Source organism: Spermophilus citellus, assembly GCF_964194105.1.
Source record: "Spermophilus citellus genome assembly, chromosome: 1".
Lineage (NCBI taxonomy): Eukaryota > Metazoa > Chordata > Mammalia > Rodentia > Sciuridae > Spermophilus > Spermophilus citellus.
The window spans coordinates 146,105,109-146,117,282 of NC_138182.1; the positions used below are offsets into that span (position 1 = coordinate 146,105,109).

General features: G+C 35.5%; 1 protein-coding gene across 7 annotated transcripts in view; it reads left to right on the forward strand.

The window, feature by feature from the left end:
- Window positions 1–12,174, forward strand: part of SEC24A (SEC24 homolog A, COPII coat complex component) — an 81,387-nt gene that overhangs the window by 19,008 nt on the left and 50,205 nt on the right. For 4 of the 7 annotated variants that reach the window (XM_081295005.1, XM_081295004.1, XM_081295001.1 and 1 more), the window contains 5 exons: window positions 3,813–3,977; window positions 8,881–8,958; window positions 9,450–9,610; window positions 9,890–10,062; window positions 11,519–11,621. In XM_081295005.1, the coding sequence (XP_081151131.1) occupies window positions 3,813–3,977; window positions 8,881–8,958; window positions 9,450–9,610; window positions 9,890–10,062; window positions 11,519–11,621 (680 nt within the window). The remainder of the gene's footprint in view (window positions 1–3,812; window positions 3,978–8,880; window positions 8,959–9,449; window positions 9,611–9,889; window positions 10,063–11,518; window positions 11,622–12,174) is intronic. The other 3 variants (XM_081295002.1, XM_081295003.1, XM_081295006.1) reach the window with 3 other exon arrangements.

Sequence of the window (12,174 nt, forward strand, 5' to 3'; positions counted from 1 at the left end):
AAAAAAAAAACGAAGAAAATCCATGCTTTTCACTTTTTTTTTTTCCAACACATACTTGATAATAGGTACCTGATAGTATGATACCAAAAACTGTTGAGTATCCTTGGGAGGCTGAAGCAGGAGGATTGCGAGTTCAAAGCCAGGCTCAGCAGAAGTGAGGTGCTAATCAACTGTGTGAGACCCATACAAAATACGGCAGGGGATGTGGCTCAGTGGTCAAATGCCCCTGATTTCAATCCCCAGTACAAAAACAAAACTGAGTATATAAGTTATGCTATTTTCTAATCCTCATACTAAATTTTCTGACTTTTCCTAATAGGCTGCCTTTTAGCATCTTTACATTAATTGGCCTGATTCTTAAACTCTACTGTTATAAATAAGAATTATTCAACTAGATGATTGCTTAGCATGTGTGAGGCCTGGGTTCAATCGCCAGCACTGCAGAAAAAGAAAAAAAATTTTCCAACTTCTACAAAAAGTCTATTATATGAAATGTAGCATGTCCCAAGTTCAAAATATTCTTCTAAAAGTTGTAAAAACTCTATAAGCTTACTTGTATTTTGTTAATCATTAGGTTGTTATATCTTTGTGGTCAGATGTATCATGCATTCTTGTTCATGCTGAGTTGGTAATGTACCTTGCCCCTTTGTGCCATAGATATATGTGGGTGCTTCTTAGATAAGGGAGTTACATTTCTGTAATCTTTGTTTTCACTTTTGCCAACAAAAAGCAGATCAGTCTTCTTGGGAGCTATAAGGTTTTTGAATAACAATGATTTTTCAATTTGGTCCTGGAGAATTTAACAGTGATGCTTTTTATTTTTATTTTTTGGTACTGGGGATTGAATTTAAGGGGTACTCTACCACATCCCCAGCCCTTTTAATTTTGAGAAAGGGCCTTGCTAAGTTCCCCAGACCTACCTCAAAATTTTGATCCTCTTACCTCAACCTGATTTGCCGGGATTACTTACAGGTGTGTGCCACTGCACCTGTGCATTTGGGTGCATTTATTCCTTTAATTGTATAAAATATAGAGTTAACTGTGTACTATAAGTAAAATTTATTGCCTATTTACTTACAAACAAATTTTTTAAAAAGTCCTGGAATGAAAAATATACCAATGGTGTTTCATCTACTTTGTAGACTTTGGCAATGAGAAGGGAGGTTGAAGTAATGTGGTTATCTTGAAAGAATAAATAGTTGTGGGTTTGAAACTTTGATGTCACATAGAATATCCTTAAAAAGTAACTCATCTAGTTTTTATAGAGTCAGGATTTATGGCCCAAATAGAAAATGATAAAATTAGGGCAGTGATATCCTGGTTGATACAAGGATAAATATTATGTCATTCTTGGTTTGAGGGGTACTTTTAAACCTATTGGATATCAGTATTTTATAATGCTTGTGTATAAATTTAAATCATTTCCAGATTTTATTTACTTATTTAAGACAGGGTCTTGCTAATTTTCCCAGGCTCACCTGCAACTCCTGATCCTCCTGCCCTAGCCTCCTGAGTAACTGAGACTACAGGTGCGTATAGCACTGTAGCTGGCTAATTTACCAATTTTTAAGCCTAAGGAATGTTCCTAACAATATTTAAACCGTTACAGAAGGTAAGCTAGCTTTAAAATATTTATTTAATTAAAAAAAAAAAAGCCAGGTGCCATCATGGTACATGCTTTCAGTCCTAGCTATTTGACAGGTAAAGGCAGGAGGATAACTTGAGTGAGTCTAGGAGTTCAAGGCTAGCATGGGTAACATTATGAAATCTAGCTCAAAAAAACCCTTAAGCATGCACACACATTTTGGTACAGGGCATTGAATCCGGGGACACTTAACCATTGAGCCACATCCCCAGCGCTTTTTTATATTTTATTTAGAGACAGGGTCTGGCTTAGGGTTTTGCTAAGTTGCTGAAGCTGGCTTTGAACTTGTTATCTTCCTGCCACAGCTTCCTGAGCTGTGCAGGACGTTGTATCACTGTGCCCAGCTATCTTTCATTTTGAGATAGGGTCTCAGTTGCTGGGGGTCTTGTAAAGTTGTTGAGATTGATCTCAAACCTGTGATCCTGCCTCAGGCTCCTGAGTTGCTGGGATTATAGGCGTGTACCACTGTATTAGGCAAAACATCATATATTGAACCTAGGGGGTTGACTTTGAACTTGTAATCCTTCTGCCTCAGGCTCCTGAGTCACTTGATTACAGGCATCAGCCACTATGCCTGGTGAAATCTATATGTTTTTAACATATGATAAAATGCTTATGACCATATACATATGCGTGTGTGTGTGTGTGTGTGTGTGTGTGTGTTTGTAGTGCTATTGATCAAACTTAGGGCCTCATGCACACGCAAGTGCTATACCACACAACAACACTCCCAGCTGTATCTATAAAGTATTTAAACCAATATAGAAAGTAAACTAACTTTATTATTTGGTAAACACTGAACAGTGCACAAATTTATAATCTCGTCTTTAGTAGTTATATCCCGGCAAAATTAGGCAGGATATAGTGTTACACACCTGCAATCCCAGCAATTTGGGATGTTGAGGCAGGAGGATTGAAAGTTTGAGGGAAGCCTTACAATTGAGAACCTGCCTTAAAATAAAAAAATAAAGCCAGGTGCAGTGGCAAACGCCTCTAATCCCAGCGGCTCAGGAGGCTGAGGCAGGAAGATTGTGAGTTCAAAGCCAGCATCAGCAACTTGATGAGGCCCTGAGCAACTCAGTGAGACCCTGTCTCTAAACAGAATATTAAAAAAAGGACTGAGGATCTGGCTCAGTGGTTAAGTGCCTCTGAATTCAGTCCCCCAGTACCAAAAATGAATGGATGGATGGATGGATGGATGGATAGATAGATAGATAGATAGATAGATAGATAGATAGATAGATAGATAGAACTAGGGATGTAGCTCAGTAGTGGAGCACCCTGGGTTCACATCCCTAATACCATAGAAATTAAAAACGAAGCAAAATTAAATAAAACTTGGGAAATTGTTACAACTTAGTTTACGAATTTTTAATTTGTATTTTTAGAAAGCTGTCAACTTGTTGATATTAGTTGAGCAGATTATATTTGCAAACAAAATTAACAAAATATTTAGAAATTAATAAGAAAATTAATAGAATTTTATTCATGTTAGTTTCTATTAGAATATTTCACAAGGCTGCTTAAACCTCTGTAATCAGTTAATGAAGAATTAATCAATTAGCATGGCATTGAATCTACTCTAGAAGTGGTTTGATACTTTATATATATATATATATATATATATATATATATAATGTATTTTTTTTAAGTTGTAGTTGGAAACAGTACCCTTATTTTATTTACTTATTTTTATGTGATGCTGAGGAGAACTCAGGGCCTCACAGGTGCGAGGTCAGTGCTCTACTACTGAGCCACAACCCCAACTCCATTTTTCTTTTTCTTTTTTTTTTTTTTAATGATTTTTTTTTAAGTTGTTGATGGACCTTTATTTTATTTATTTGTATGAGGTGCTGAGATTCAAACCCAGGACCTCACACATGCCAGGAAAGTCTCTACTGCTGAGCCAAAACCCCAGCCTCTTGATACTTATTTCTTTATATTGCTTTTAATAACTGATAGATAAGAAACATGGTAGGATAGAGATGGAAATATGTATATATGAAACCATGAAGTCATACAGTTAGGAAGTTTACTGTATTTCTAATAATTTGTTGGGATTTATAATTAAAATGTAAATTTGGAAGTTGTTCAGCTTTGGTAAAGATTGTTTTTGGCCTTTGTCTTAAGTTTTTAAATGATGTGAAAAAAACTAATGTTTCCAAAGGTTCATCACTTCCCTTAAGGAATCAACCTCTGCCTACCACTTTTCAACCAGGAACTCCTCATGGGCCCCCTCCACCTAGAGGTCCACCTCCAGTAAGGGACCCCATGCTCCAGAATTCACATAGACCTGCACCCCAGTCTTCATTTAATTCAGCTGTCAACCAAGGTGAGTAAATCAGAAAACAATTTTAATTCCAAATGTTTTGACTTAGAACAAAAAAAATGAATATTATCTGAATCTTGAGCATTAGAGTCATATTTTTTAAGAAAATCCAGTTTGGGCTAGAATGGGCTTCAGGAATATGTAGTTTTAAAAATTTCCTCAAGACTTCCATTACTGTGGATTAGCATTTGGGAATCAGAATCGTTTCTCTTAGCTCTTTGCGCGCGCGTGTGCGCGCGTGCGTGCGTGTGTGTTTTGGGGATTAAACCCAGGACCTTGGGTATGCTGAACTCATTCTTAACCTTTGGGATATATCCTCAGCCCTTCTACCTTTTTTTTTTTTTAAATTATTGTGTAGATTAAAAAAAAATTGGAGAAGTCCTGCTTTTCTGGGTATGATGTTAGCACTATCCTTTTAATGTGGTGGCGCAGCCTGTAATCCCAGTTGTTCAGGAGACAGAGGCAGAGGGATTGTGAGTTCAAAGCCAGCCTCAGCAACTCAGTGAGACCCTGTCTGTAAATAAAATGTGGAAAAAAAAAAAAAAAGAAAAGACTGGGGATGTGGCTCAGTAGTTAAGCACCCCTGAGTTCAACCCCCAGTAGCCCCCCCCTGCCAAAAAAAGAACTATCTTTTAAAAATAATTATATTTTTATCAACAATATTATTATAAATATTAATAAATATTTATTAGAATAAAAGTCAGGGCTTGGGCTATAGCTCAGTGGCAGAGTGCTTGCCTAGCACGTGAGAGGTGCTGGGTTTAATCCTTAGGAACATATAAAAATAAATAAAATAAAGGCATTCTGTTCCTCTACAACTAAAAAAAAAAATATTTAAAAAAATGCAGGCAGCTGGGGATAGGAACTCAATGGGTTTCATTCCCCAGTTCAGTAAATAAATGATAAAAATTTAAAAAAAAAAGAATAAAAGTCAAATGTACAAGCGTTTTGAAGTTTTATTTAAGTAAAATGTTTTCAAACATTATCTTGTGAATACATGTAACTTTGAAATTAAGCATTAATTTAAGTAAAATAATTTGTAAAGTAAGAATTTAATTTTAGGGCTGGGATTGTAGCTCAGTGGTAGAGTGCTTATCCAGCATGCATGAGGCACTGGGTTCAATTCTCAGCACCACATATAAATGAATAAATAAAAAATAAAGGTCCATCAGCAACTAAAAATATATTTAAAAGAAAAAAGAATTTAATTTTAATAAAAATATAACCATTGCCCTAAGACATGGAAATAGAAAAAAAACCGAGAAGAGGGGTAAAAACATTTGCTCATATCCTTATATTGAATATGATCAATATTATTATTGTATTTTTAAAACATTATTAGTAGGGATAAGGTTGATGTTAATCATGAGTAACAATATAGATTGCCACAATCTAACTTTGAAAATCAAGCTATAATAAGTATTTAAATATTTAACAACAAAAAAAATTCACTTGCCTTATGTTTTTTTATTTTGCTTTTTTGTTTTTAATATTTGTTTTTAGTTGTTGATAGACCTTTATTTATTTATATTTGGTGCTGAGAATTGAACCCAGTGCCTCACACTTGCCAGGCTTTTACTAAAAGTTTTACTGCAGTTTCTTTCTTTCTTTCTTTTTAGATATTTTTTTTTTAGTTGTAGATGGACACAATGCCTTTATTTTATTTATTTATTTTTATGTGGTGCTAATTATTGAACCCAGTGCCTCACATGGGCCAGGCAAGTGCTCTACCACTGAGCAACAACCACAGCCCACTGCAGTTTTTTTTTTTTTTTTTTTTTTTTTTTTTTTGTGGTGCTGGGGATCGAACCCAGAGCCTTGTGTGTTCAAGGCAGGCATAGTTTAAGATGAAAGAAGAGTCCTTACAGGAATTGGGGATGCAGCTCAGTGGTAGAATATGCACTTACCATGTATGAAGCCCTTGGTTCAATCCCCAGAACAAAGAAGAAAAAAAAAAAAAGGAAAAAATACTACTTCCAGAGACTCAAATTTCCTTTCCCTGAAAATCTATTTAAGAATCTTGAAATGGGGCTGGGGATGTGGCTCAAGCGGTAGCGCGCTCGCCTGGCATGCGTGCGGCCCGGGTTCGATCCTCAGCACCACATACCAACAAAGATGTTGTGTCCGCCGAGAACTAAAAAAAAAAAAATAAATATTAAAAATTCTCTCTCTCTCTCTCTCACTCTCTCTCCTCTCTCACTCTCTCTTTAAAAAAAAAAAAGAATCTTGAAATGTTTGTATATTTTAAAACTTGCATTATTGAGATTTATTTCAACATTTGACCTTATCAAAAATCAATACATAGCCAGGTGCAATGGTGCATGCCTGTAATCCCAGTAATTTGGGAGGTTGAGGCAAGAGGATTATGAGTTCAAAGCCAGCCTCAGTGACTTAGCGAGGCCCTATTTCTAAAAAAAATAAAAAATAAAAAAGTTGGGCTGAGGGGTGCTAGGGTTGTAACTCAGTGGTAGAATGCTTGCTTAGCACGTGTGAGGCACTGGATTCACTCCTCAGCACCACATAAATAAATATATAAATAAAGGCAAAAAAGAAATGACACAGTTTTTTTTAAAAAGGGACTGGGGGTGTGTCTCAGTGGTTATGTGCCCCTGGTTTCAGTCCCTGGTACCAAAAAAACAAAATCAAAAACATAATAACGGTACGTATTTATCAGACACAGCATTATATTTCCATATATACATATAATCTGGATGATCAAATCAGGGTAATTAGTATACCTAATGCCTCAAACACTTATCATTTCTTTGTATTTAGAACATTTTAAATCATTGTGTGTGAGTGTGTGTGTGTGTGTGTGTGTGTGTGTATGTCTGTCTGTCTGTCATTGATACACACATACTTTGGGGCAGTACTGGGAATTGAACCCAGGGCTTCTCACATGCTAGGCAACCACTCTACTACTGGCTACATCCCTAGCCCAAGATATTTTGAAATAGTAAATTATTTTTAACTATAGTCACTGTACTATTCTATAGAACACTAGAAATTAATCCTTTCTTCCCCCTCTTTCCTCTCTTCCTCCCTCCCTCCCTCCCTCCCTTTCTTCCTTCCTTCCTTCCTTGGTCGTTGTACATGCTAGGCAAGCACCTACATCACCAGCCCTTTTTTTCTTGCTTTGAGACAGGGTCTCTCTAAGTTACCCAGGATAGCCTCCAACTTTAAATCCTCAATCTTCAGCCTCCCAAATAACTGGAATTATATATGTATCACTGCAACCTGCCTTAATTCTCCTATCTAACTGTTATTTTGTATTCTTTAACCAATCTTTCTCTTCCCACCATCCTACACTTCCTAATCTCTGGTAACTACAATTCCTTTGTTTCTATGAGATCAACTTTTTCAATATACATATACATACATACGTGTGTGTGGGGTGTGTGTGTGTGTGTGTGTGTGTGTGTGTGTGTGTGTATGAGAGAGAGAGAGAGAGAGAACATGTGTTATTTGTTTTTCCATACTGCCAGGCTATTTTACTTAGCATAACATCCTCTAGGCTCATCCATATTGCTGCAAATGACAGGAGTGTGTGTGTGTGTGTGTGTGTGTGTGTGTGTGTGTGTGTGTATGGCTGAGCAATATTTCATTGCATACACACACACATATATACTAACACATTTTCTTTATACATTCATCCATTGATGGACACTTAAATTGATTCTGTATCTTGGCTCTTGTGTGTTATAGTGCTGCAATAAATGGGGGAGTATAGGCATCTCTTTGTCATGCTGATTTTTTTAAAATATATTTTTTAGTTGTAGATGGACACAATATCTTTATTTTATTTATTTATTTATTTTTATGTGGTGTCGAGGATCGAACCCAGTGCCTCACGCATGCAGGGCAAGTGCTCTACCACTGAACTACAATCCCAGCCCAACTGAGCTACAACCACAGCCCACTGAGCTACAACCCCAACCCTGTCAAAATCATTTAGTATTTCTGTTTTTAGTTTTTTGAGGAACTTCCATACTCTTTCTCATAATTACTGTGCTGGTTAACATTTCCACTAGCTGTTACCCTTTTCCACATCCTTGCCAGGATTATTTATTTATTTTTAAAAAAATGTTTATTTTTTAGTTATAGGTGGGCACAATATCTTTATTTTTATGTGGTGCTAAGAATAAAACCTAGTGCCTCACACATGCTAGGCAGCACTCTACCTGTGAACCACAACTCCAGGATTACTTTTGTCTTTGTTTTGTGTATGTGTAATACTGGGGATTGAACACAGGGGCCCTGAACCACTGAGATACATCCCCAGCCCTTTTTTATATATTTTGAGACAGGATCTGCTGAATTGCCCAGTAGTCTGGTCTTGAACTTTATCTCATCATAGTTTTGATTCACATTTCCTTGATGATTAGTGATGTTAACATTTTTTCAGGTATCTGTTGGTTGTCTGTAGGTTGTAGTCTGCTTCCTCTTTTTCCCTCTCCTTCCTCCCCTTCTTCCTCTTCAATCTTCTTTCCTCCTCCTCCTCTTCTTCCTCTTCCTCTTTTTTCCTTTTCCTCTTCCTCTTCTAACACCAGCCTTTTTGAAATACATCTGTTTATGTCATTTTCTCATTTTTTTCCTTTCTAGTACTAGGCATTAACACAGGGCAAGTACTCTACCTCTGAGCTACATCCCTATCTCTTTTCATTTTTTATTTTGAGACATGGTCTCACCAAGTTGACCCATCTGGCTTTGAACTTGCAATATCCTTCTGCTTCAACCTCCCAGTAGCTAGAATTATGGGTGTGTGCTACCAAGACAATATTTTTGGTAGGCAGTGATTTAAACTATTTTTTTGGAGGTTATCTAAGAGTTTAGATATTAGTTCATATCTTGCAGAAATTATAATACCCATTCTAACTTAAATCTTATTAATGAACTTGCTCCTTAGGTATTACATCAAATGCCAATAATGGATCTATGGTGGTCCATAGTAGTTATGATGAAATTGAAGGAGGTGGCTTCTTGGGTGAGATGCTATGAAAATTTCTTTTTTTAAAAATCTTGTTTCTGATTATAGAAGTCATATTTGCTTATTATAGGAAATTAAGTTTAAAAAATTTATACTGTGTTATGTAGCCATATCTATTATTTTATTTTTATCAGTTAGATAAACTAAATTTGTTTAATCAATCCCATAAATCGAGCATCTAAGATGTTTTCATTAAAGCTCTTTTAAATTGAAATGTAAGATGAATACAAAATTTATTACATGACATGAAAGTGAATTAAATATATCAAACTTATTTGTGTGTGTTTATAGCTATAGTCTACATTAACTAGATTATAATCATTGCTAGATTATAATTGTTACTAGTGTTTGTCTTCAATTGATAAATGAGATTATTAAATTAATCCAAAGGAGTTTGGAGTTATAATTCCCATAATTTAATGGATCCATGTGTTGAGTTAAAGTATTCTGGAATATAAAATAGAACTTAAAAGTTACCTTGTTTCTAGCAACACCACAGCTTATTAATAAGAATCCCAAAATGAGCCGAAGTGTTGGATATGCATATCCCTCTTTACCACCTGGTTATCAGAACACAACACCATCTAGTGCAACTGGAATCCCACCTTCTTCATTGAATTATCCAAGTGGCCCCCAGGCCTTTACTCAGGTAAAGTTTTGCCTTTTTTCCCCAATCTATTTTCTACCTTTTGGTTTAAACTGTATATACATGAAGAAAGTTTAAGGAAGTTGTATTAACATTTTTTATAACCAGTTAGAATAATAATGGATACTTTATAAAACCTTTATACTTACACATTTCTCCAGAACCAAAAAATTGACCAAGAAATGTAGATTGTACTTTTATTATGTAGTGAAATGAACCAAGTTTACTACTTTTAGAAAGAGAAAAACAAAAGTTGCTTACTTTTAAATTATATATCTGTAGACTCCCTTAGGTGCTAATCATTTAACTACAAGCATGAGTGGATTAAGTCTACATCCAGAGGGACTAAGAGTTATCAATCTTCTTCAAGAAAGAAATATGCTTCCCTCAACACCTTTGCAGCCTCCAGTTCCAAATTTGCATGAAGACATCCAGAAACTCAACTGTAACCCAGAGTAAGGGGTTTCAAATTGTGTTGTTTCATATTATATGTGACATCATGAATGTCCTACATTTTCTAGAATTTTTAAAATACATTTTTTTTAGTTTCATGTTTTATGAATAAGCTGTGTAAGTAGACTAATTTATGAAAGAGGTCTAATATAGAAGAAAAACCTTTTTCACTTAAACTTGAGATTGAAATGTTTTAAGTTAAGAATTAGGGTTGTAACTCTTGAAGTGATTGCTGCTCCTATTAGCTCTGATAAGATTATGCTTTTCATTATCATTCTGGTAATGCATCCCAAATACAATTATTTGAGTCTATATAGTTCTTTTTTTGCTGTCATTTTAAATTTATTTCACTATAAACCTAATTATAATTTTTTCCCTAAATATTTGTCATAAGTTTAAATGTGTGTAGTGAAGACTCTGAAATTGAATTTTGTTACAAAATTTGTTATTTCTATTTTGAAGTAGTTTTTTACAACCTTCAGCAAAATTGAATGAATTGTTCAGGCATGGCAGCGTGCACCTATAGTCCTAGCTGAGGCAGGAGGATTGCTTGAGCCCAGAAGTTCCAAACCAGCCTGGACAACTGGGCAACATAGCAAGACCCTGTCTCAAAAAAAAAAAAAAAAAAAAAAAGGAGTTAAGCATGGCAACACACACCTGTAATCCCAGTGATTTGGGAGGCTGAAGCACTGAGTCATGAGTATCACTGGAGGTGCATGCCTATAATCCCAGTCTTATAGACATCCAGGAATTTAGTGAAATTCTGAGAAGCTCAGTGAGACCCTGTCTCAAAATAAAATATACAAAGGACTGAAGATGTAGCTCAGTAGTAAAGTGCCCTGGGTTTCAATACCCAGTATCAAAAATAAATAAATAAAATATAAAGTGCATTTATAAGTGTGTGTAATCACCTTTTAATTCTAGTGTGATTTAGATTTACATAAAAATAAGTCATTTGATAGTCGAGGCTATATTATACCTAAAACAAGAAAAGAGACAATATTTTAGCTATATAATACAGGGTAGCCATCTACTCTATTTCTGAACAGAACTTAAGACTTAAATATTTTGATGGGATAAAAGTAGAGAGGGTCGCCAGGCACGGTGCCTCACGCCTTTAATCCCAGTGACTTGGGGGACTGAGGCAGGAGAATCACAAGTTCAAAAGCCAGTCAGCAATTTAGTGAGGGCCTAAGCAATTCATTGAGGCCCTGTCTCTAAATAAAATGTAAAAAAGGACTGAAGATGTAGCTTAGTGGTTAAGTGCCTCTGGGTTCAATCCCCGGTCCAAAAAAAAAAAAAAAAAAAAAAAAAAGAAAAAAAAATTGAGAGGGGCTACTGAGATATTTTATTTGTAATCTGATCTAATGTTAAGATATGTACCTGTTAAATACTTTTCTTTTTTCCTTTCAGGATAATCATAGCAGCAACTGACATATGCTTTTTACCTTGATGCAGGTTATTTCGATGCACACTGACCAGCATTCCTCAGACTCAGGCCTTACTGAATAAAGCCAAACTTCCTTTGGGTCTGCTGCTTCATCCTTTCAAAGATCTAGTGGTATGTTTCTCTAGTGAAAGTAAAAGTCTTTTAGAAAATTATCTTAGTGGTAGAAATTTTCTACAGTAATTCAGGAATGATATATAGAATTTGAGCTATCTTTAGGAACTTGATTACTGATGGATTTCTTTCTTTTTTAATTTTTTTAAAATTTTTTAGTTATAGGTGGACACAGTATCTTTATTATATTTTTATGTGGTGCTGAGGATTGAACCCAGTGCCATGAGAGGCGAGCATTCTCCCTCTGAGAAATCCAATCTGCCAGATTGGATTTCTTTATTTGTAATCTAACCAATAATTTTATTATCAAAACACTTTCAAACAAGGTCAAAGAAGTATATTTTTGAAAAATCCAAGAGGCCAGGAGTGGAGGTGCATGCCTATAATTCCAGTGAGGCAGGAGGATCACAAGTTCAAAGCCAGCCTCAGGAACTTAATGAGGTCCTAAGCAGCTTAGTGAGACCCTATCTCAAAATAAAAAGAGCTGTTGTAGCTCAGTAGCAAAGTGCCTTTGGGTTCAGGCTTCAGTACCAGAAAAAAAATTTCAGCAGAT